At 33.5% G+C, this 23,812-nt stretch overlaps 6 protein-coding genes across 23 annotated transcripts; 2 read left to right on the forward strand and 4 right to left on the reverse strand.

The window, feature by feature from the left end:
• Positions 1 to 115: 115 nt before the first annotated feature.
• LOC128875031 (E3 ubiquitin-protein ligase RMND5A) lies at positions 116 to 2,544 on the reverse strand. Of its 4 annotated transcripts, none has more exons than XM_054120336.1 (7): positions 2,319 to 2,544; positions 1,650 to 2,023; positions 1,443 to 1,580; positions 1,068 to 1,366; positions 888 to 990; positions 657 to 811; positions 116 to 571 (listed from the first exon to the last, which is right to left on the reverse strand). In XM_054120336.1, exons 1-7 carry the CDS (start codon positions 2,452 to 2,454, stop codon positions 490 to 492), a joined length of 1,287 nt encoding a protein of 428 aa, XP_053976311.1. In that variant the 5' UTR covers positions 2,455 to 2,544; the 3' UTR covers positions 116 to 489. The 4 variants fall into 4 exon arrangements, with proteins under 4 accessions (XP_053976311.1, XP_053976312.1, XP_053976313.1 ...); XM_054120337.1 differs by having other exon boundaries at positions 116 to 553; positions 2,319 to 2,543; XM_054120338.1 differs by having other exon boundaries at positions 1,650 to 1,933; positions 2,319 to 2,542.
• Positions 2,545 to 3,441: 897 nt separating this feature from the next.
• Positions 3,442 to 14,341, forward strand: LOC128874937 (dedicator of cytokinesis protein 1). Of its 6 annotated transcripts, none has more exons than XR_008456712.1 (16): positions 3,442 to 3,674; positions 4,215 to 4,453; positions 4,539 to 5,284; positions 5,394 to 5,550; positions 5,637 to 5,807; positions 5,871 to 6,251; positions 6,323 to 6,535; positions 6,604 to 6,926; positions 6,996 to 7,344; positions 8,442 to 8,540; positions 8,965 to 9,155; positions 9,228 to 11,337; positions 11,441 to 11,550; positions 11,854 to 11,979; positions 12,263 to 12,650; positions 12,753 to 12,892. XR_008456712.1 is itself a non-coding variant. In XM_054120118.1 (16 exons), exons 1-16 carry the CDS (start codon positions 3,638 to 3,640, stop codon positions 13,730 to 13,732), a joined length of 5,973 nt encoding a protein of 1,990 aa, XP_053976093.1. In that variant the 5' UTR covers positions 3,444 to 3,637; the 3' UTR covers positions 13,733 to 14,341. The 6 variants fall into 6 exon arrangements, 5 of the variants coding, with proteins under 5 accessions (XP_053976093.1, XP_053976095.1, XP_053976094.1 ...); XM_054120118.1 differs by lacking the exon at positions 12,263 to 12,650 and adding an exon at positions 13,271 to 14,341 and having other exon boundaries at positions 3,444 to 3,674; positions 12,753 to 13,011; XM_054120120.1 differs by lacking the exon at positions 12,263 to 12,650 and adding an exon at positions 13,271 to 14,341 and having other exon boundaries at positions 3,444 to 3,674; positions 11,872 to 11,979; positions 12,753 to 13,011.
• Positions 14,342 to 15,256: 915 nt separating this feature from the next.
• Positions 15,257 to 18,158, reverse strand: LOC128874938 (uncharacterized). 6 transcript variants are annotated; one of them, XM_054120126.1, is made up of 8 exons: positions 17,937 to 18,158; positions 17,131 to 17,510; positions 16,642 to 17,055; positions 16,458 to 16,523; positions 16,275 to 16,361; positions 16,144 to 16,206; positions 15,667 to 15,744; positions 15,257 to 15,574 (listed from the first exon to the last, which is right to left on the reverse strand). In XM_054120126.1, coding segments are annotated over exons 1-8 (1,206 nt in total). In that variant the 5' UTR covers positions 17,938 to 18,158; the 3' UTR covers positions 15,257 to 15,457. The 6 variants fall into 6 exon arrangements, 5 of the variants coding, with proteins under 5 accessions (XP_053976101.1, XP_053976098.1, XP_053976102.1 ...); XM_054120123.1 differs by having other exon boundaries at positions 15,257 to 15,577; positions 17,937 to 18,155; XM_054120127.1 differs by lacking the exon at positions 17,937 to 18,158 and adding an exon at positions 17,785 to 17,930 and having other exon boundaries at positions 15,257 to 15,577.
• A 964-nt stretch (positions 18,159 to 19,122) lies between these two features.
• On the forward strand, positions 19,123 to 22,354 carry LOC128875130 (uncharacterized). 3 transcript variants are annotated; one of them, XM_054120494.1, is made up of 4 exons: positions 19,123 to 19,315; positions 21,443 to 21,823; positions 21,936 to 22,090; positions 22,146 to 22,354. In XM_054120494.1, exons 2-4 carry the CDS (start codon positions 21,458 to 21,460, stop codon positions 22,240 to 22,242), a joined length of 618 nt encoding a protein of 205 aa, XP_053976469.1. In that variant the 5' UTR covers positions 19,123 to 19,315; positions 21,443 to 21,457; the 3' UTR covers positions 22,243 to 22,354. The 3 variants fall into 3 exon arrangements, with proteins under 3 accessions (XP_053976469.1, XP_053976470.1, XP_053976471.1); XM_054120495.1 differs by having other exon boundaries at positions 19,123 to 19,309; XM_054120496.1 differs by having other exon boundaries at positions 19,144 to 19,225.
• On the reverse strand, positions 19,311 to 21,434 carry LOC128875129 (uncharacterized). 2 transcript variants are annotated; one of them, XM_054120493.1, is made up of 4 exons: positions 20,837 to 21,434; positions 20,704 to 20,756; positions 20,295 to 20,623; positions 19,311 to 20,113 (listed from the first exon to the last, which is right to left on the reverse strand). In XM_054120493.1, exons 2-4 carry the CDS (start codon positions 20,705 to 20,707, stop codon positions 19,517 to 19,519), a joined length of 930 nt encoding a protein of 309 aa, XP_053976468.1. In that variant the 5' UTR covers positions 20,708 to 20,756; positions 20,837 to 21,434; the 3' UTR covers positions 19,311 to 19,516. The 2 variants fall into 2 exon arrangements, with proteins under 2 accessions (XP_053976468.1, XP_053976467.1); XM_054120492.1 differs by having other exon boundaries at positions 20,833 to 21,434.
• LOC128875128 (uncharacterized) lies at positions 22,218 to 23,599 on the reverse strand. 2 transcript variants are annotated; one of them, XM_054120489.1, is made up of 3 exons: positions 23,497 to 23,599; positions 23,060 to 23,439; positions 22,218 to 22,998 (listed from the first exon to the last, which is right to left on the reverse strand). In XM_054120489.1, exons 1-3 carry the CDS (start codon positions 23,498 to 23,500, stop codon positions 22,420 to 22,422), a joined length of 963 nt encoding a protein of 320 aa, XP_053976464.1. In that variant the 5' UTR covers positions 23,501 to 23,599; the 3' UTR covers positions 22,218 to 22,419. The 2 variants fall into 2 exon arrangements, with proteins under 2 accessions (XP_053976464.1, XP_053976465.1); XM_054120490.1 differs by having other exon boundaries at positions 22,646 to 22,786.
• Positions 23,600 to 23,812: the final 213 nt, after the last annotated feature.

Genomic DNA, 23,812 nt, shown 5'->3' on the forward strand with positions numbered 1-23,812 from the left:
TCTCCTTCCGAACATCTTTAATGGTAATTAACAATATTTAACATTAGTATATACAAAAACGCGTTACTCAGTACGTGACTTTAATTATATCACCATACTCGCACATACGTGAATATAAATATATATATATATATATTTCATTCTCAATCACAACTCAATTAACATATTTCAATTCTTATGTAATTTACGCTGAATTGCTTGTTCACGAAAAGACACTGAAATACTAATTAAAATAAAATAACTATCGTTGCTATCAACGCCAAAAAGTAACACGCTTCTCGACGGAAAGATTTGCCCCGGCATACATATTTTTTTTTACTTATCAACGATACAATCAGAAATCAGTCTAATAACAAAAATAAAAGGTTACAGTTACCATGAACATTCACAGAATAAGATGCTCCGATGTATGTATTTAATCGATTTTAAGCGTGATGTTTCTGAGAAATCTAAAAGCATCTCATTCGTATCCGTCGTTATCACAGTAGTCTAGAAATGTATAAGTCTAGCATCCTCTGGGTTCTGTTCCACTGGACAGTACGGGCATTTCAATCTGAAAAAGAATCGGTGTCTTTTTTTTTGCTTATTTTCCTCTTTTTTTCGGGAAGCGATTTTAGTTATTTAATTGATATCATCCATTTTACTAAATGACATACTTGTTTGCACTGGTGAGCTTGTTTAACGCATCTCTCGAGATAACGTGACCGCAGACTAATTTCATCGGAGGATTGTTCTCTGTGCTCTGTTGTCTTAGAATCGGACACGCGAAAACAGAATGGTAACGACTTTGTTTGCCTAGATCTATTTCGATCTGTGTAATAAATAAATAAAGTCGTTTAAGTAATGCACAATAGTTTTCAACCATTGACTTTGCAGCAATTACTTACTGGTAACTCGTCTTTTCCATTCCAAACACCTGTTACTTGTCTTTGTTGCATAACTTGTTTAATATTTAACAGCGTGGGCAACGCAGTACACCCCGCGTTAATGCTACAATAAAATACCACAAACTTTTTTTAATCGTTCAAGCGTCATTTCCCGATTTATTAGAACAGGGAAAAACGTACCACACTGAAAGAGGACTATCCACGCTCAAGCCCAATAACGTACACGCCTCCCTTGTGAATACATCGTGAATATCTAGCCACAGAGTAGGATCTAACAAGTGACTGTAAGGGGAGGATTGTATTCCGTTTGGCAAATAAAGTAATGTGCCCATTAAAGCTTGCACCTCTTTTCCATGACGCCCTACGTATTGCGTAAGATTCTGTCGAGCGTACATTATCGCTTCGGTTTGCTTACTAGGACCTTGTTGAACTAGTCTTATGAAATGTAACCTATGTAATTTAAATTCCAGGGAAGAATTCTACAATCAACAGTCAATATCAGGTAATATTTAAAATTGGATTGTATTCTAATAATATCAACAAAATGTTACATACTTGCGCTAAAAGTGCCTCTCTATGTTTTTTAGCCCAATCCAAAGCGGGTTCTAGATCTCTCTGCTTCAAGCAATCAAGAATATAATTTAGTTCTGTGAATGGTTCTTTTGTTTCTTCATCTGTCTTAATTCCAGCTTCCTAGAATAGAAATTGAATCATATTCTTTATTCTGCATTTAATCATGAAAGCACATTTATTGTTACTTACTGCTGCTAATTCAGCTGCAATGTCTAGCATACCATGACGATAGAAATGTTGGCAAATGACTTGGTTTAACAAATGTGATTTTTCTGGACCAGAGAAAACATCTTCTCTGCTGGTACTTGCAAAGTCGGCAGTAAAATTTCTGTCTATCGCTTTTCCCACCTTGGACACTGTACTATGTAATTCCCGATGATCGGTGGCTAAACGTTGTGCAGTTTCACGGACTTTTGTCATTGTGTCTTTCAACACTTGTGCTAGGCATGGTGTTAACTCATGATCGGTTGGTGCTAATGAAAAGAAAATCCTAACAATATCATACTGACGTACGATAATTCTAAGGATATTTCTAATCTGCTTTTTAATTAATTTTGAAATACCTACAATCGAGAAGTGTTTCAAATACAAGGAGAAATTTTTACCGAATGCTGCAGCGAATTGAGTTAGATTCAGTAAGATACAAATCATTGCAAGATGGAAACGGGAAAATTTAAATATTTCATAGATTAAGGTAAATCTACTTTACATACTATCGTATTCAAACTTTCTTCTATAGTTTCTTCCATGTTTGCAGCGATTACTATCAAAATTGGTATATCAGGAAGGCTTTATTGTTCTCTCGACGAAACGTCAACGAGATATGACGTTAAAGTAACTTAGAGATTTGTATTTTACCTCGTTCGAATTCCTTTTTTAGAGATTCAATGTGATTTATCAAATCGCACAGTACTGTCTCTGCATGCTCGTTTATCGCACCAAATTTCAATAAAACTTTGTCAACTTCACGTTCAACCGCATTACACGCCTCCATTATTGTTTTTCTTAATGATATCACAGAGTAGTTTTACAGAGGCGAAACTCTTGTCGGAACCTTTGATGTTTGTGTCCCCGTATTTTCATATTAGGGCCGTCTCTAAGCAAATTAATACAACGGCTCCCAACGATGGCCTACTTAGCGTATATTCACAATAGGATAATTTATTGTAGTCTTGCCAAATAAATTTGGCTTCGTACGAAAGTTTACTAAATAATTAAGCAATTCCTTTATTATTTTATTAACCCAGATTTTAATTGTGAAGGTAAAAGCTCGTACAAAAATTTTCTAAGAAAGGCTCTACAGTTTCTAGGCCCAGCACTGTCTCAGATGCTCCCGCGAGGCAGTGTTGCCAAATCACTGTAGTTTATACCCTCATCACTTTTCATTGGACACTGAAGCAACAGTGTAAAACGCGGCTATATTTGAAGCGTAATATTACAATTTTTAAATAGTTACAACACACAAATAAATTCAACTAAGCAGTGAAAAATGTATTATGGAATGACCAAATTGAGAACTCAATTAGGGCCTGAAAACGCCTAGAGTTTCACCTCTGCAAAATTATTCTGTGGCATTACTTTAAGTAACAAATAAGGCGGATACGTAAGTAGGAAAAGAATTCTGTAAGGAGATTCGTAAGAAAGTGACACTACTTGAGAATCACTTCTTCAAATGGTGTTTGGGGAGCTTTTCATGTAGGTTTCATCGTAACGCCCCCACAAAAAGCAAAGGTAGCAATCTTTTCCCTATTTTTAAATAAATATATATCTACGTTACACTGATTTATGGTTTTATTATCATTTAGTTAGTTTTCATTTACGAGCTATAAGAACGAGGCACTGAAGAGGCTCTAGTAAAAACTGCGACCTAAACAAATGCGGAAATGTTGAATCAGTTTAAATAATGTTACTTTTCCCGGTTTTTTAATCTATCCTGGTCATGTAACGCTGGAATATCTATAAGTTTGGATATGATTCGTGGTGTATTTAGCTTCGTTCGTGTTGGTCCGTGTTCTCGTCATCTCTGTGATGATATTGAGCAGTAGCATCGTGTTTCGCATTACAGTTGTGTTAGATGTCAAGATAAAAATCGTATTTTGCTCGCACGCCAAATGTGCGAAATCGAAATGTAATTAGTGTACATATATTGTTATAGCAAGTTTTCAATTAAACGAACAATGGAATGGGTGCAGGTTAAAGAACATCCAGGAATAGGTGAGAAACAATTCGTGGAATATTATTAATTTGGCCTTTACAAGATCTAACATCCTGGGAGGTGCCCCAACCAGATAAAATTTTACTTGTTCTTTTGCGAACGAAACGTTGATCGACGATACTTTTCCTGTCATTGTGTCTTTGTTGTTTCGTTCTACGTCGAACGCGACGACTGTATCAGCATCATTCGGAAATGTTTAATTAACTTGCTGGTATCGGGGCGATTTATAACGTCAGTGACATTATCGTTTGCATAACAATTACATGTCACGAACGCTACCTTTATTACCGTCTTATTACCGAAATAAACGTTCTATTCTATTTCACGTACGCATCGATGTTTAATTTACTTTTATATACGAATACAACAATCTGCTTAATAACCTGTATTTCATTTGGTTATCAATAATTGATAAACATTTTGTTCGCTGCTTTCGTTTTTATTCTACATCTATAGAGTAATAATAACAGTAGTAATATTTTGTTAGTATCGAGATGAATGTGAGACTTAAGTGTACTTAATTATTTGTTATGATGCAGCCATTCATAATTTTACACATGGGACCCCCTATACTCTGCCATTAACAGTTGGGGAAGTGATATATATATCACAGGAGTGTGGAGATTGGTACTATGGACGTAGTAAATGTAAAGGGGTCAGTGGGATATTTCCTAAATCCTATATACACATGCAACAGTCTATAAATACGGACTGTTTGATACATGAAATCACTAATGTTTTGAGAGAATGGGGACATCATTGGAAGCATCTATACGTGGTCTGTATGAAATGACAAAATATTTGTAGATATCATTCCTCTAATAAAAATATTAAAAATGATTAATATAATTTCTATTACACAGATACATTCAGAACATTTCCATACAATGAAACAACAAATTTTGGAATTAATAGGGTACAGGAGCAAAATTTTAAGTGGCACATTGACAGTGGATGAATTGAAAGACATGAAACGATTAGCAACAGCTAGGATCGATACTGGTAATCAATTATTGGGCATGGATATGGTTGTTAGAGATGATCAAGGAAATGTTCTTAATCCAGAAGAAACAAGTACAATTCGGTTGTATTATCATCATGAAACAGCTGCGGAAAGGATAAGAAAGGCAGCAAATGATACAAAAAAGAAGCCTTCGAAACCACAAACACCTGTATACTCGCATATCTTCTTTGTTAGTGTAAGGAATTTTGTATGCAAAATGGCAGAAGATGTAGAATTATTACTGACTTTATACGATGGCCGTGAAATGAAAGCAATCACAGAAAACTACGTAGTATCATGGAGTAAGGAGGGACTTGCTCGAGACATAGATCAACTTCACAACCTCCGAGTTTTATTTACCGATCTTGGCTCTCGAGATTTAGCCAGGGACAAAGTTTATTTAGCTTGTTATGTAATTAGGGTAGGTGGTATGGAAGCTAAAGATATTGACCACCGTCGCTCGAGTGTTGCGCAAAATAATCAAAAAGCGAAAAGCACTGAAAACATGAGAAGACCGTTTGGTGTAGCAGCAATGGACATTACTTTATACATTACTGGCAAACTTGACGGAGATGTAGATCATCATCATTTTATTCCATTTGTCCAGTAAGTGCACAATTTTATTTTCGCTCAGATTATAAATGTATCCATAAGAAATTTCTTATGAATACAAGAAAGGTAGATTTGTTTTGTTGGTTTGCTTCCTTTCTTTCAGATGCTGTGAAAAAGAAAGTTTAGATGGCGTATTACGTAGAATTCTTTCTCAAAAAGAAACTAATGTTCAGAAAAGTGGCAATGGCGGTAGTAGTAACTCTACTGGTGGTCAAGGGTTGTGGGCTAGTTTAAAATTACTTAGAGGAGATCCGAAACAAGTAAGCAGAAGTTTGGAGAAATTTAAAGTTTAGTAATTACGATTAAAAATTAATTTTATAATGTTCATGAACATTTTTTACTTCAGGTACGCGATGAAAACCCTCATTTGGTACTTGGTAATGTTGCTATTGCAAGGAAAATGGGATTTCCAGAAGTTATATTGCCAGGTGATGTGAGGAATGATTTATACCTCACGTTAATTAGCGGTGAATTTAATAAAGGATCGAAATCTACGGATAAAAATGTTGAAGTTACGGTTGGTATTATCTAAAGTAATCTTACTAAAAGTTTCATGTATATTACATCTTTTTTTCGACAGGTTAAAGTATGCAATGAATCTGGTATACCCATACCAGGTGTTATGACACTGGGTGGCGGAGCCTCGCCGATCGACGAATACCGTAGCGTTATTTATTACCACGAGGATAAACCTAGATGGTGTGAAACATTTAAGATTGCTATTCCTATTGAAGAGTTTAAGCAAGCCCATTTAAAATTCACATTCAAGCATCGCAGTTCGAATGAAGCAAAAGACAAATCCGAGAAACCTTTTGCTTTAAGTTATGTAAAATTGATGCAACGTAATGGGACTACATTGCAAGATATACAACACGAACTACTAGTCTATAAATTAGATCAGAAAAAATATGAAGAAACTGATATTTCGTATTTGAAACTGCCATCAACGAAGGGGGAATTGGTAAAAGATTGGAATGTAAAATGTTGTTACACATAATTGTTGCTAGAATTGATCGTTTTTTTTTTTTCTAGGTTGAATTAAATATTGAGAAAAAACCAACATTGGGGGCACTTACTCTAAGTTCTAAAGATAATTTTTTGATAGCAACCAATATTTGTTCGACAAAACTTACACAAAATGTAGACTTACTAGGCTTATTAAACTGGGGATCGCATAACACTTTAAAAGAATCTTTAATTGCTTTAATGAAAGTCGATGGCGAAGAAGTAGTTAAATTTTTACAGGTATGTAACACTTTTACGTTACATAGAACAATTTCACGGGCGAACGGTTGTATGGATTTTTTTTTCAGGACGTTTTGGATGCTTTGTTTAATATATTAATGAGTAATTCGGATAGTGATTTTTATGATGATATGGTATTTGAATGTCTATTGTATATTATTGGCCTTGTATCTGATAGAAAATATCAGCACTTTCAACCAGTATTAGATTTATATATTTCCGAGAGTTTCTCAGCGACACTCGCTTACAAAAAGTTGATTGCAGTATTACGTAAACGTATAGATAATGCCACTAATAACGACGGACAAGAGCGTGATATACTTCTTAAGACAATGAAAAGTCTCCAATATTGCATGAGATTCATTGTCGAATCTCGTCTTTTATTCACTGAGTACGTCTTTTATTACAGCATCTAATACCTTGTATTATCATCTTTATCTCAATACTTATATTTCAATAGGCTGAATCAAGACGAAGAAGAATTTTCTCAAACCTTAACAGAATTATTGAAATCTATTGTTGAACTCATGAGGCACGAAACAGACAGTACCTTATTAGTTCAAGGAGCTTGCCTTAAATATTTACCAACTACCATACCTCACTTGTTGCGAGTGTATAGTGGTAAACAGTTGAGCACAATTTTGACTGACTTATTAGTTACCTTACCAGCAGGAAGATTGACTAAACAAAAAATGATGACGGTGAACGACATTGTTCATAGTCCTTTGTTTCTAAATGCAGAGTGTAGAGCAATTCTGCTTCCTAGGATTACTATTTTGGTTCGAGATTTACTGGAAGCTAAAGAGGAGGTAAGATGTTTGAAATCATTGAATCGTTCATTATTACTTATTAAGTTTTAGTGTGAAGGAAATGAAATGTTCATATTACTCATTAAAGAGGCGTTAAGTTAAAAAATTCGTCATGCTACGAAGGATTAATATATATCGAATGTCTGAAGATTTCAAGTCCTTTTGTTGAGTAATTTGATACATTTCTATCAAAGCTTCGTTCATGTTAATACTAATGTGTTGTAACAAAGCTTAGAAATAAGTGTGTGTCTCGCATTTAAAGTATTGCAGTCTCTCCATATCACCTTTATGTTAATGATCATAGTCAAAATGTGAGCGGAGCTTTTCATATGCATTTATAACTTCTTCACACAACTTATAAATTGTATCATTATTCGTGCTTTCCGTGCAGCCTGACATCCTCCCGCCACGCCATCTTTCTGTGAATCTTGTTAATCTTGTATTGTTTCCTTTAAATAGGATGTCTTTATTTTTACGATATATCTAATTAATTTACACAAAAATTATACTCTAAAATAATATTAAATGCTTATTTTTTGTTAATCAAAATAGTACTATTAAAAGATAAAATAATATTAAAAAAATATAACAAAATGAAAGACATCCTTTGTAAAGTTTGAGCATGGAAATAAAATTACATTTCTACTTTCTGATATAGCATGTACTTATAAATGATATGATGTTGAATTGCCGCTTATCTAACGAGGAAAGAACCAAAAGTTGGGTCAATTTTCTTGTAGCCAAACTCATGAAGTATAAACCACTCTTTATCTAAACCACATCTCTATCTGTCCATAAAAATATAAAGTCCTCGAGCCGAGATTCTAAACGACCTGTTGACTTAGAGCAACAAATAAACTTTTGTAGTAATTCTCATATTCAATGTAGTGCATTCGCCGTTGTACAACTGTTCTATGGCTTGGGGCAGTGCCCCCGTCTTGCATGTGGTTCTATGATGCAACTTCTCTTAGGTGATGGACAAATATTGAAGATATAATTGTATTTTTTTTAATGCATAAATTGGCATTATATTCTAACTAACATAGGGCTGTTTCATTTTTTGTGTTTGGTTTGGTTTTGGTTATTGGCCTATAAAGGGGCTGTCAAGTACGCCTGGAAAAAGCGTGGCGAAGGTAGCCAGGCTGCTCGGCGAAAATCGACATCGACTCAACCAGCACCGCGGCTATTCTGAAGAGGTAATTGCTGAAATATACGTGGCCAGTTAAAACGCGTTGCGTATGAGTAAATTTTTGGATTATTGGCACGATGATTGCTAATAATATGAGACATGTATTGATCTACTTAGGATAAGTATTTTATGTTAGATTTCCAGGAATGGTGATTATTGTTATGTTGTTCTATTCCTCTTTTTATTTCCGATTACATATTCGCGAGGATATTCATTAGTGATGGGATTGATGAAATTAGGTATTGTTCCCACTCAAACACTTAGATATTAAAATACTTCGTACAATTTTATCAAGTTTTGATACCAATACCTTTGCAATATTTTATTAATATCAATACTATTTAGTATCATTCCCGTCACTAATATAAATAATCCCGTCAAATAATTTATCATGATGATAAAAGACACGTTTTTATCTTATGTTTACATAGGTAGAATTATGTGTCAAGATTTTGTCTGATATCTTGGAATTAACGTTTAGAAAAGATATAGGAAGTACAATGCAAGATGTGAAAGAAATAATGCTTACAGCCCTGAGGACTATAATACAGACTGTTATATCAATGGATAGGGAAAATCCATTGGTTGGCAATTTAGTTTCAGTTATGTTAGCAATATTCAGGTAAAGGATAAGAAGGAAAATTGTGAAACCTGATAAAGAATGCAACTTTTAATATTATGCATGACGTTTCAGACAAATGACACAACACCATTATGAGATTTATATAAATCACTTTGGAACTAAATTCGACTTGCTCGATTACCTGATGGAGATATTGTTAGTATTCAAGGATTTAGTTTCAAAGAGCGTGTTCCCGGGGGACTGGTGCGATATGATTATGCTCCAGAGCAGTATCATTTTAAAATCCCTCCGTTATTTTTCGGGTACCATTAGGGATTATTTTTTTACTGACTTCGAACAACAAGCGTGGTCTAACTTTTTCCACTGTGCAATTGCATTTTTGACTCAACCTGTTTTACAATTAGAGACGTTCACACCATCGAAACGCAACCGCATTGTTTCGCGTTACAATGATATGCGCAGGGAGACAGCGTTCGAAATACGATCCATGTGGTTCAATCTAGGGCAACATAAGATATTGTTTGTTCCTGCTTTGGTTGGGGCTATATTAGAAATGGCTCTAATTCCGGAAAGCGAATTGAGGAAAGCAACCATACCTATATTTTTTGATATGATGCAGTGCGAATATTATAGTTCACGCATTGTCGAAGGATATGGCGATACAAAAAGAGATCCTGCCCATATAAAAGCCAATTTTACGGAATATGAAAATGAAATGATTGCAAAATTAGATATTTTGGTCGAGGGAGGAAGAGGTGACGAACAATTCCGTTTACTTTGGATTCAAGTAATGGGCAATCTTTGTGAGAAACACTCGACTATGCGGGAACAAGGATTACGTTTCGTTGATACAGTTGCTAAACTTATGGAACGGCTATTGCAATATCGTGATATTATTCATGCTGAGTCTCAGGAACATAGAATGTTGTGTATTGTAAACTTGCTAGAATTTTACTCTGAAATAAATAGAAAGGAAATGTATATCAGATATGTAAACAAGCTTTGCGAATTGCATTTGGAATGCGACAATTATACGGAAGCAGCATATTCTCTGAAACTTCACAGTCAATTATTAGCTTGGAGTGATCAACCGTTGCCACCACTTTTAAGGTCACATAGATATTTATTATGTCAAACGCATCGTGAATTGAAAGAAGCGCTGTACAACGATATGATCAAATACTTTGATAAGGGTAAAATGTGGGAATGTGCACTCGCAGTATGCAAAGAATTAGTTGCACAATACGAAGAAGAAACATTTGATTATTCACAACTTTCCGTGCTGTTAACACGCATGGCTAAGTTTTATGATTCCATAGTAAAGCAATTAAGACCCGAGCCTGAATATTTTAGAGTTGCATACTACGGCCGAGGACATCCTGCCTTTTTACAGAATAAGGTATTCATTTATCGAGGAAAGGAATACGAACACCTCAGTGACTTTTGCTCGCGAACTTTGAATCAATTACCAAATGCAGAGCAAATGTATAAATTATCGCCTCCTACACCAGAAATATTAGAATCCAACCATCAATACGTCCAAATTAACAAAGTAGACCCGTTGATGGATGAAAAAAGACATCGACTCAGTGGGAAACCTATAACAGCAGAAGCGGTATTAAGGTATCACCGAGTGAACGATGTTCAGCGTTTCCGATTTTCGAGACCAGCGCCAAAGAAAGATTTAATCTCGGCTATGATAAATTCTGGCGACAAGGAAAAAGATAATAATGAATTTGCTTCGTTGTGGTTGGAGAGGACAGTTCTAGTCACGAGTCATCCTTTGCCAGGCATTCTCAGATGTTTTCCTGTTACGTCTAGCGATACCTATTTGGTCAGTCCTCTTCGTAACGCGATCGAGACAATGGAAGCTACGAACACTGCCTTGAGAGATCTGATCGTAGCGCATAAAGCTGATCATAGTCTTCCAGTGAATCCGCTCAGCATGAAACTTAATGGCATATTGGATCCAGCGGTGATGGGTGGTATAGATAATTATGAGAAAGCCTTTCTTAATCCTGAATACAGGAATTCTCATCCGGAAGAAAGTTCCGATCTTCTGAAATTAGAAGGGTTAATTGCTGAACAAATTCCGTTGTTGGGTGTCGGTGTGCAAGTTCACAAAGCTTGCGCTCCCCCTCAATTAACGCTGCTTCATCAACGTTTGGAGCAATGTTATGCTACAATGCGATCCCAAGTGGAGTCGAAATATGGAAAGAGAGTAAGTTAAGAGCAAAATCTTTAGTATGTGATCGAATTGGCACTGTTAATAAATGTTGCGAAACCGAGGTAGTCCTAATTAATCCTGTTTTATTGTGAAACAGACATGTGATTTGCAAATTGAGACATTGACTCAAACTGTTACAATGCGAAGACCACAGCCATCGAGAGGCGACAATCATCGTTTATCCGAATCGAATATAATAAATTCAGAGTAAGTAATTTTTAACGTTAATAATCACGATCATTATCCGCTGCAAATATTGCATTTTATTTATACTAACATTAGTTTCGTTCATGTGTTTTCATTGTCATTAAATTATGTTGGCTTTGGTACGGGATTTATAATCATATTTCTGTTAAAACAATGTTTGTATTATATTGTGAATACTGCATGCATAGATGAAAATAGCCCAAAAGTTATAGCGTATTCTTTGCATAAAAGACACCGTATACACAATTTTTCCATGTCTCTTATTATAAAATTATGTGGCCATTTTGTAATTATCTCGTTCAGCTGTGGAACTCACTCCAGGGTATCCTCTCTTACAAGATCCCAAGTTGCAACGTTCAAGTCGCTCGCATCATTCAATTTTAACAACAGTACACCCTCGTCTGGTGCTCAGAACGTCGGTTTATCAAGGTAAAGATGTCACGATGTCATGTAGAATCTGTTCCACTATTAATTATGTTCATTTTGTCTTATTACTCAAACTATATAATATCGACTATTTATGCACTTTCTACCTATTGACAATACATATGTGTTATTACTAATACAATAGATGTATTATTAATATATATTTCAAACTAATGTTACTAATCAATATTATGCAGACCAAATACTAATTTAATATTGCTTATTTTGGTCTTCTCATATTTGCGTTCTATGAATGAATATTAGAGCAGCGTGTATGTGATTTCAGGAATTTCGCTGTTGGACCTGATAAACACAATATTTTACTCTCCTTTCTTCGCACCTAGCATTTTTTGTATATGTACACATGTGTATATGCATGCACAAATCATTTTTTTGTACATTTCTTAATCCTTTATACATATTGTGGCTAACATATCGGTTGTATATTAATTGGTTAATTTTTTATTTCATCATTCAAATATTACTTTGGCTAAAAGACAAAAGCCACATATGTACATATATATTACAATAATAATATTTATACATATTACTTTACTTTTCCTTTTCTTCTACATTTTGCTGCATGATATATTCTTTTTGTATCATTTGTTATGTTATCATTTTTGTCCCTGGATTAAACATCTGCGATAACAACTGGCTATTCTACTGAATAGGTAAATAGCAAACTATCAACAAAATATTAATGCTACCGTCATTAGTTATTTAAGCTTATACATGAAATTTCTTATATGCAATAAATGCTAATTGATATGCAGGAACGCGTCAATACGTTCGCATATCTTATCAACGGCTTCCCTACAAAAGGCATTGGGAAGTCCTAGTCCAGGAACGAATAAGAAAAAAGATTCAAAACGAAGAAGCTCGCGAAAAAGTGATTCGGCTGCTTCCACAAAAAGTGATCAACCGACCAGTCAGTGGTACACCACGACCGAAGTATCGCATAGTACATCAACTCCTATTACTCCATTGATATCCAGTTATCCTAGTACACCGATATTCGAACTTCGTCAGGAGGTAATTTATAAGTTTCATCTTCTAGCGTGTCGTGATGGGATTCAGACTTGTTTAATTATATTTACTATATCAGCCATCATAACTAATATTTGTGACTACTTATTTCGATACTTACTCTAGACAAACTATGTATATCATTAATAGTCTGTTGATGAAGGTATATTAGTGAATATACCATTGAATTGGTCCCATTACTACTAACATGCATGACATTGACAAAATAATGCAAAAGACTAATAAATAATACATTATTGTGCAGCTAACGCCAAAGCGTCCTCTAAGATCAGAGGTAGAAAAGGAAAGACGAATAAGCAATCGCTTATCTGGGCAATCTCAACACTATTTGAGAAATGTAAACAATGGAATGGATTCAAGTAGTTTAGGAAAAGGGAACAGGGACAGTATCGGTACAACAGACAGTACAGCATCTGAAGACGATCCACCGCCCCCTTTACCCATAAAAACACGCGAAGCTGATTATTGCAATCTTCCAGAGGAATCACCTGTTGCCCATTGCGGGACAGGTAGTTTGAACAATTTAAATCGACCTTTAGGTAATTGGTCGAAAAACAAGCTTCCAACACCTACAGATGATCTTGACGTTCAAACAAAACCACCTACACCGCCGCCAAAACCAAAAAGACCACCATACAGCTTAAACAAACTTATGCTTCCTTCTGGCGATGTAGACAATTTCAGTCAAGATCCGTCCGTAACTTGACCCAGATTACTTGACGATCACTCATCTTGCCAGTGTACTGACAATTCCGTATAATAATGTATTTATACAAACCTTAGTCTTGTAGTGCGAAAGTAGAAGTTACCATTTTACAATATTCTTTTCCGTACCTTCGTTTCCTACATAAATAAGGATATATCTATTAACGCTGTAACACCAGCGAATCATGTAGGATCTTAATATCTTCACGCATACATGAATATCAATTAACCTAAAACTGTGGTAATATCATACATGTTTGCCTTTATTCCATCCAATTGTGAAACTTTCGAACAAACTATATACATCACTAATAGACTGGTGACAAAGGTATAATAATTGTATATGGAAGCATGGTTATATCGCAAAGGTTTTGAACGATATTTTATAAGTATATTTACAAAATAGGCTTGAGATTTCCTCATATTTCCAAATAACCATTTACGTACTACGCGTATTTAAAGAGCTAATGCCATTGACATCAAAGTCTTTCATTAGTAAAAGACTTTTTATCGTGAAACACGAACATGAAGTATGCATAATATACTAATTAGAAGCGGATATTACAATTTTTACTACGTATTTTTATAGATTTTGATATTAGGCTTTTACAGTGTTTTCTATATAATGACACAACTTTTGAACAAATTTTACTGTTACCGTTAGTAATCTTTTTTACGGATTTTCTATTGACGAATAATTCAGAAAGATATTTTTTACTGAAAATACATTTTGACATCTATTTCTTCTTGATGCTCAATTTTGTACAAAAAATTACTTTTTTCCTTTTTTTTTTACGAAATTAATGTTATCGACACGTAGTTACTACCTAAGCATTACCAATCTATTGTGATTTAGTAAAGTAAGATTAAGAATTCGTTTTATATACCAGTTGGCAAGATATCCATAGTCTTGTAAATGTTAAATTATTTAAGACAATGTGACATAATTTTATACAGTTCTGAGATATAAAAAAAAAAACAGTGTGTTATCATTTTCATATAGACAACAGATATACGATTAAATTTATATGTTTATTTATTGTATGATACCGTGACACATTATTATAAATGGAGAAATTCTAATACGGTTTGACAAAATTATATGAATTTGTTATAAAGCACTACATCGCTTAATAGAACTAATCTTTTCACAAAAGCAATTGCACTTTCAATTATAAAATATGTGACATTTTCGACCGCAATTATCACGCGAGTCTCATACCAAAGAGATTAGTGCTTTATTTATTTACTTTGTTAGCAAGTTGTATGTATGATTTAAGAAAGGTTATATACGTATTATCTGCTTAAAACAAAAACAATAAATGTATTCAATAGTTTTTTCCTTAATCGATCACGAGCGGAAAGTTACATATTATAATTGTAGCATATAGTTTTAATTCGTTTCTTGAAATTAATCATTAATGGCAAGAAAAATATTGATAACATACATTTAATGTGCCATTCGATTTTTTTTATTGTTTATAGTAATTGAGTTTAATATAATTTAGGGACCAATGTAACAACGTTTTGTAACAAAATTAAAATTTATTTACTGTTATTATAATACTATAAAATGTGTTTACTGTTACACTTTTCTTAAAAATAATTTTAAACGTCAAAGATGAACAAATTAATCGTAAAGTTGTAAACAAAACCATAATTGAATCGGTAACACTCTTGATTATAAAGAATTGCTTCCCAGCCGATTAAGATTTAACAAATATGCTTATGATACTTTGCATTTATCATCTATCGTATTAGCCTCTTTATTAGTAGTTGTTTTGCTGTTATTAGTTGAGTTTGATTGTTTTGTACTATTTGTGCTCTGTGGAATATCTGTAGACTGCTTGTTTAAAGATCAAAGAAATTTATTAAGTTAGATGTTATAATTCAGAAATATTATTATATGGTATAATAGTACAGAAAATCATTTACCTCTGATGTTTCACTTTTTTGGAAGATTTCTTTTGATCTCATATTTTGTTGTTCAGCCCATGGCCATGACTGTGAACTCTGTAGAAAATATTGAAAGCGTTATCACTATATTAGTTTTCATTCACTTAAAAATGCAATTAACACGTTAAATGCCGAACTTGTCCCTTCGTACTATGGCTGATTAAAAAAAAAAAAAAAACTGAAAAATCGACGACGTTGAGTAGTGCTCGTTGGAGAGTCTACATAATTAAGATTTAGAATAGTCTCACCTAAACAACTAAACATTATTTGTAATATCTGCAAAGGAAATCCCCCATATTTCTTTAGATTGGTTTAATAAATTACATCAAGTTTTTGTTGAAATATTGAATTTTTTATTTATTAATTTTGGTTCCCCAAAGACTGATATTACTTGAAGAAAATGTTCAGCCCTGGTACACAGGAACCGCCGCGACATTAAATGTGTTTTAATCATACCGAATTTTTGTTCAAATTCGGATAATATGGTTGACGAGGAGGTAGTGGTGGAGCACTAGGGACCTACAAAAAAGAATAATTTAAATTATTTCTTAACTCATTTGTAACTATAGAATCACAAGATACGATACCATAGGTGGTGGAGTGTTGTAGTAAGCTGGTGGTGAAGTGTTGTGGTAAGTTGGTGGTCGCACATTGTTAGTTTGTATAAGCGGAAGCTATTATGAAAAAAGAATCAAGAATCATATATATAATTTAGAAAATTAATTAAAACAACACAAATATATATTTATTTTTTAGACATATTTTACTACCGGGTATTGGTTTTGCTGATACTGGTTTGAGTTTGGTAGATTTGTATTTGTTTGTACCTGGAATTTCTAAGAAAAAGATATTAATTGTACAAATAATGAAATGAATGTTATTACTTTGCATGTAATAAAATAAAATGTGCACTTTATACTTATTTGTATTTTTTTCTATATTCTTTATACTAACATTTCGGCAACAGAAGGTGAAATGATGAAGTTCATTACATCTCTGACATTTAAATCCCCAAGCAGGACAAGATTTGATAGAATGCTTCTGTTCACATCTCCAACAGTTTCTTTTATGTTCCGGATTATATGACTGCTGATTTTGTGTGGTCATTTTTTTTGTATTATGATTATTACCACTACTACTTGCAACAGCTTCAACAGTTTTAGCACTAGTAGTGTCCTTCTTATTAGTTTGAGCTTTTTCTTGAAGAGACATTTTGTGTTCATTGTGAATTGCTATTAGTTTTGGCAAGTCAAGGTTTGTTGTTTCAAAAAGCTTTTTTCTAAGATTTTTATCTTTGAAACCAGCAATTATTTTGTCTCTGATTAAACTGTTTTTCATATTTCCGAAGTTACAAGTTGCTGCCTTTTGCTAAACAGAGGAATAAAATGATAAAATAACCCGTTAATTTAAGAAAAATATATGTAAATTTCAAAAGTGACTCACTTTTAAATCCTCAATATAATCCTCGATAGATTCTTGTGGTTTCCAAACTCTGGTGAAGAAGTTATATCGTTCTATCACTTCATTTTTAGGGGGATTAAAGTAGTTACTAAGTTTATTTAATAATACATCTACTCTATCTCTCTCTGTTGAGTTCTTTGGAAAAATTTTTTCTATAGCATCTTGACCAACTTTTCCTATGTGAGATCTCAAGAGGTAAGCTTGTATGTCCCCAGACTTTTTTGCATAATCACTCGCTTTCAGATATATAACAAAATCTTTTCTCCATCTATCCCAATTTTGAACCATATCACCATCTCCAGACAAAGGATCCGGTGGCCGCACGTATGAATCCATTTTCGCAATAATTTTCTGCAACAACACTGAAAAATTTTAATTCAATATTTATTCTTTCTCCACTTGTTGCATAATTATACTGTGCCTCCACATTTTTTATCCAAAAACATTTTTGTAAACGACATTTTCAATACGTCAGAGACAAAAGATGGTACGACATGTTATGAACAAAGAAGTTGATCTTTCCGTATCACCTTTCCGTTAAACGCGCACTTTTACGAGAACACTTTTTGAATATTATGCGTTGATTTTAATTAAATTGCGAGAGATTTATTTCCTAAATTATAGATTAATACATACGTTGCTCATACAATCAATAGCAAAGACTGAAAGATTATCGATGATAATGGAAACTTCAAATCGATTGCTGACTGTTAGATATTACGCTTGTGGGAATTCCCCACCCGAGGTATCACAGAATCATATATGTATAAAATACAACACATTCATACTTTCAACTGTGGTTGTGTAATTATTATCGTGACATAATACTACACGAGATAAATTCAGGAATCCAGGAAACAATTTAATTTTAGTTCTAAATAAGTGTCCTCAGTTTAGCATGAAAAAAGTTGTATATAAACAAAACCACATAGCCCAACAGAAATCGACAGAGGGTTATTCCCCGAATAAAATCTATATAAATTATATCTATGGATAAATAGGTACAATAGTTGTCTTTGTGTGTACGTTTCATTCTTTCGATTTTATAATAAAGACTTTGAACTTATCAGTAACGATATCTCTGAGTCACAAGCGATCATAATGTATGACAAGGACAATCAGTCTGCCACGTTTTGTTTATTTACATTTCTTATATCCTTATTCTTAACGTATATAGGTTCTATTCGAAATTTGATGAATTAGGGGTCAGGAAATTAGTAACTTAGTAAACATATTGTATAAAATGTATAAATCATAATTGATAGCGTTGTTCAATAGCGTACATTTTAATTTGCAACGTTGGTAGCGTCATCTAGTCATTTCTAGTAAGTCTCATTCATTTTCGTCCTGTAAAGTTATATCGATAGAAATAAACAAACAAATATTTGAATAATTTAAATATTCAAATTTTCATTTACATATATACAAACATACCCTCGCGAATTTATGGGGTGAAAACTACTAGCGCCACTCAGCGGTAAAAACCCTGAACTAATTTTTTGATGTTTAGCCAGCGCCCTCGGCGGGAAGACGCCCAAGTTTATAGTAAAATTAGTTCTCATTCACTCTGTTAGATTGCGCCACTAACTTCAACTTATCGACACTGTAGGTTATTTACACAATCTATTTCATTTTATACAATTTTGAGTGCAGAATTAAGTAGTATGTATTGTGATATAAAAATTTAGCTAGGAAGACGTTTTTCGATTCATTTTTCTTCCAACGAAGTTGCGAATAAAGTGATGGCGACATCTGGCAGTAAAAATCGAGAACTACTTTCCGATAAACTTGGACGTTATTGCCGTAGATGTCGCGGTATCCTTTATTTAGTGGCGTCATCTACCGTTAAAAGAAAGAACTATTTCTCGACAAACTTGGGCGTTTTCTCCATAGAGGTGCTGACCACACATCGAAAAATTAGAACGATACTTTTATCGCTAGATACGTTATTGTTACTTTTGAAGAAGTCTTTCTATATTGAATAATAATCAAAGTCCAAGTAGTAAAGTACAGTAAAGTAGTATCAAAGATTGTTACAGATAAAGTTTTTTCATAGTACTAATCTAATGGAATAATTGTTAGTGCAATTTATCCAAGTTTATCCACTTGATAGATTAAAATAATCTAAAGGGAAAGGGAATTGGTGATTCCTTCTAACTGAGCACGTGTAATTGGTGTTTATTATATGATTAGAAAATAGTACATTTTCACCGTTTTTATTTTTTTTTATGACGTAATAACAAAATTAAAGGAATACATAGCTACAAATGTGCTGAGTCGATTATTATTAGTAATACTTTTTTTTATATTTGTTTTCTCTTTGCTTGCGAGTGTTTTAAGTTTAAAAATATTTATTTATATCAATATATTATTTGCTGATACATTTTGTCTCCAAGTGGTTAGGTTTTTTACATCGTGAGCACTCTTTTCCTTGTGCAGGGCATAGAGATATGATATGGTCTGTGCCGCATCTAGAGCAATTTCTCACCATAGGAGCTTGACACTTCCACGAATAGTGATTATTTTTGCCACACTTTGTGCATGCATATCCAAAAGCAGGGCATTCTATTTGCTTATGCCCAGTTCCACATTTGGAACAATTGTCAACAAATTTTACATTAGTTTTGCACTTCTCCGTAAAATGATTGAACTTCTTACAGTTGTTGCATTGGCTTCCATGCGCAGGACATTTATTGCGTGTATGTTGCAGTCCGCATCTGACACATACGCTTAAACTGTTATTTATGAGACGTTTTTTAGTAAAGGTTTGCTCAGGATTAGTTTTTTTGTCCTTTTGATTTGTGAATTTTTGTAAAGATATGCATTCAGAAATAATTTCGCTCAAATTCAAAGACTGTAAAAATGTTTCAAAATCTTTATCGGATTTCAGTCTCATAATATCGTTGATAATCTTTTGTTTAACAATATCTTGAGCATCGCTGTGATTGCTTGCTTTAGCAATTTCCTATAACATCATAAATATTTATTATTTTCAATAAATCAGATTTTAAAGTATACCATTACAAGTTCAACTCGAAGATATAAAAGAAATATTTAATGAAGTATGGACTTTCTGGCTTTGTTACTTTCTATAAAAAAACTGTAATAATGTTGCTTATAAAGAAATTCTTGTAAATCCTCAGTACCATTAAATTATTGACATAGTCAGTGATGTTCCCTTTATATTGTATTTCCTTAGTTCCAAAAATGAAATACAAATCCAATTTTTTAAGCAGAGCATCGAAATTTTCTTTATCTAAAGATGTATCCAAAGATACTTTTTTGTAAGCTTCTTGCCCTATGGGACCAATAAACATCAAAAGAAACGTTCCCCATCTATTTTTGTACGATTCTGTGGGATCTTCCACTTTCATAAATTCTATGAAATCACTCCTCCAGGTACACCAATTCTTATCCAAATTGCCATTTGCTTTTAGTGGTGCTGGTGGTTGCGCTTTGTTTGGCACTTTTTCACCTTAAATATTTCACTTCAATAATTTATACTATCGGTTAAAAAAATGTTATACATACGAAAGAAAAAAACAGAAATATTACCCATATTTATTATTTTACGTAAAATTTACGTCATGCGTTTGAGCTATATATATCTATATAAATAAAAAATTACGTTACTATTGTTCTGTAGCACAGTTTAGAATTCATTCATTCAATTGTTTTTTATACTTTCTCTTGTCTGGCGGCGGAACCACCGATGGCAAATCCCGTCGCGAACACGTTAAACAGATAAATGAGTATACTCGTTATGTTCTTATCATGTGATTCGATAAAACACTATATAAATTGAAGGAAAAATCCTGAAAAAAAAAAAAAGTTCTGAAGAGGAAATGTCCAATGTTTACTTATGCTCGATAACTTGCCAACACTTTCCTTTGTTAGAAGGACCAACTGTAGAACCAGCCATGTGTACACTCATACTGTTTCTTATCTATCCTATATTTTCTGGTTTCGAGTGATTAAGCACTAAGGAAGTGAGACGTAGAAATGATATTTATTGTTTTTATCATTTAGCGATAAATACTGATATTACTGGAATAGAGAATGATTTCTTTTGTTAGGTGGCAACCTAATTATTTAATTTTATGTCGATCCTGCAATTAAAACGTCTATTTTCTTTTTATTCCATTATATTCGTACAAGTAAATTTTAATACAAAAAGCTGCATTTGTAGAACAAAGAAGCGTTTTTGTCTCCACGGATTCAAAGATTTGTCACTATTTTAGGGATGTTAGATCAGTTCATTCTATACGAACTTACTAGAATTCTGCGTTCTTAGGTTGGCAACAGAACCATGTTGGTAAACAGTTTCGCATGTCATCCGACCATCATTCGTGAGAAGATTACCATGAGCGAAGTATGCCCAACCGAAAATTGGAGAATTTCGTTAGGAACGCGTAACAATGTGTTGCATACCACGATTCCGTATGTTCCTATATTAGTAGAAAATATTCCTATACACCTCTCTTTCGAGGACCACGAAGAAAATGGTATCAAAACGATACAAACGATGGGGGAACTCGTCCCGAAGACTGAGGCCTATGCTACACTTTTGTCTTTAACGCCAGGAAATAAATCAGAATTTCCTATCAGTTTCAAGCACTTGCATATCAATGATTTGTACATTCAGAATCCAGATAACACACGTTGCGCTATTTGGGTACAAGTTATTCTCAAGAATTATGTTACTTTGTAGAAATTGCAAGAGTAAAAATATAAATCTAATATTATTTTTTAATGACATCACTGATCAACTTTATATTGGGTACTAGGACAAGCATACAGTCTTTAAAGTCTATGGAAAGTTAGAGACTGCAGAATCAGAAACCGTATTAGAAGTTACTCACTTGGTACCAGTACGTGATATCATTGGAACATTGAATACAATGACTGCGCTAGCCACGATCGCACGCTCGGAATGTCGATGGTAAGATGTTATAACTATTTAAAGCGCGAAATTAAGTGTCCCTGTTTTATTTTAGGTATTACCGTACAGAAGGACAAAATAATATGCTGCAATCTCAATGGGATAAAATGAAAGAGCAAAAGAAACGTTTAGTGAATGTAAAAACTTCATAAAATAGTATATTCTTCTAAAAATACTAGAGTTACAACTAGCAATTTAACAATTATATTTTTGTATGTAGCATAAATATAGAATGTATAATAAAATATATGATTTATAATCCAACTTTAACGTGTATATATGTATGAGAATGTTATAATATTCAATTTCAAGTAACATTTTTTAATGTATCACTTTCTACGGTACCGTAATTTGTTCCTGCATTGCGAAGCAAAATGTCCCCGTGCGTCACAACTGGTGCAAATACTATGGTTTGCTGGACAAACCGATCTATTTTTAGAATGACTTAAACCACAAAAGCGACACATTAAAACTTGAGAGCTTTCACATGCCCAAGAGAAATGACTTATTTTATGACACTTTGTGCAAGTTTCACCATAAGCAGGACATTGTCCATTGAAATGACTACCTTTGCAATATCTACACTTCAGATTGAAAACCATTGGACACCTATTACTAAAATGATTCCATTCTTTACATTTTGGACATTGTTTTCCTGATGCTGGACATCTATTTGAACCATGTTTGTTCCCACATCTATAACATTTTATCGCCATACCATTGTCATCGTACAAGTTCCAGATAAATGCAATTTCTTTAAATGTTAAATTTTTGAAATTAGATGAAAATGTGAATGTTGGCAGTACAGTTTTAGCATTGGTTTCAAATTGTTGTTTATTAATTTCCGTCAAAATTTTTAATTTTATCAACTCTTCTCCATTTTTAATATTTTTTAGCTTGACCATGAACTGAAAAATAAGATCGAGTACGATTGCTTGTACAACGAAATATGGAAATTTAAAAACCTACCTGCAAGTCATCAATGTATTCATAACTACTTTCGTGTGGCTGCTTTTTTCTTCCCGAAAACACCCGGTAGTCATCGAATTTTTCAATTAATACATCTATGTTCTCTTTTTCGTCTGCACGATTGAACACAAATGTTTTATAAATATCTTGGCCAATCGGGCCCATCAAGTTCAACAACCTGTTTCCCCATCTATTTTTATCAGAACCGTCGTCGTTAATTGACTTTTTAAACTCCAGGAATTTGAGTTTCCACGAGGACCACGTTGCGAAAAATTCACCTTCTGTCATGAACGGCTGAGGTGGGGGAATCGTTTGCAATTTTGTCGAAAAATCAGTCGGAACATTGTTCTCTGTTTTTGTTTTCGCACTATTCGAGTTACCTATAAAAAAGAAAATTTTACTCGTTGCTTTTATTCGTTGCTAAAACAAATATTTACCCATTCTTATCGAATAACTTTTCAAGTATGTTTTCGTATGATTTTTAACTTTAACACTATCGTACTCGTTAGTAATCTATAGTTACCAATGGAGGGATCCCTTACCAGAAAACAGTGCATGAAACCTCCATCTCTTAACGTAATTTTTCATCCTAAATGGTTTACAATGATAACATAATGTTGACCGTGTTTGCATAAATAACATTAAATTTAGCAAACGCAAAATTACATAGGATATTTAATTGCAAGACAATTGAAAATAACTCAATATTACTGTCGATTGATTATCATTGAGAATTCACCATTTCATTCGAAG

Source organism: Hylaeus volcanicus, chromosome 4 (genome assembly GCF_026283585.1).
Source record: "Hylaeus volcanicus isolate JK05 chromosome 4, UHH_iyHylVolc1.0_haploid, whole genome shotgun sequence".
Lineage (NCBI taxonomy): Eukaryota > Metazoa > Arthropoda > Insecta > Hymenoptera > Colletidae > Hylaeus > Hylaeus volcanicus.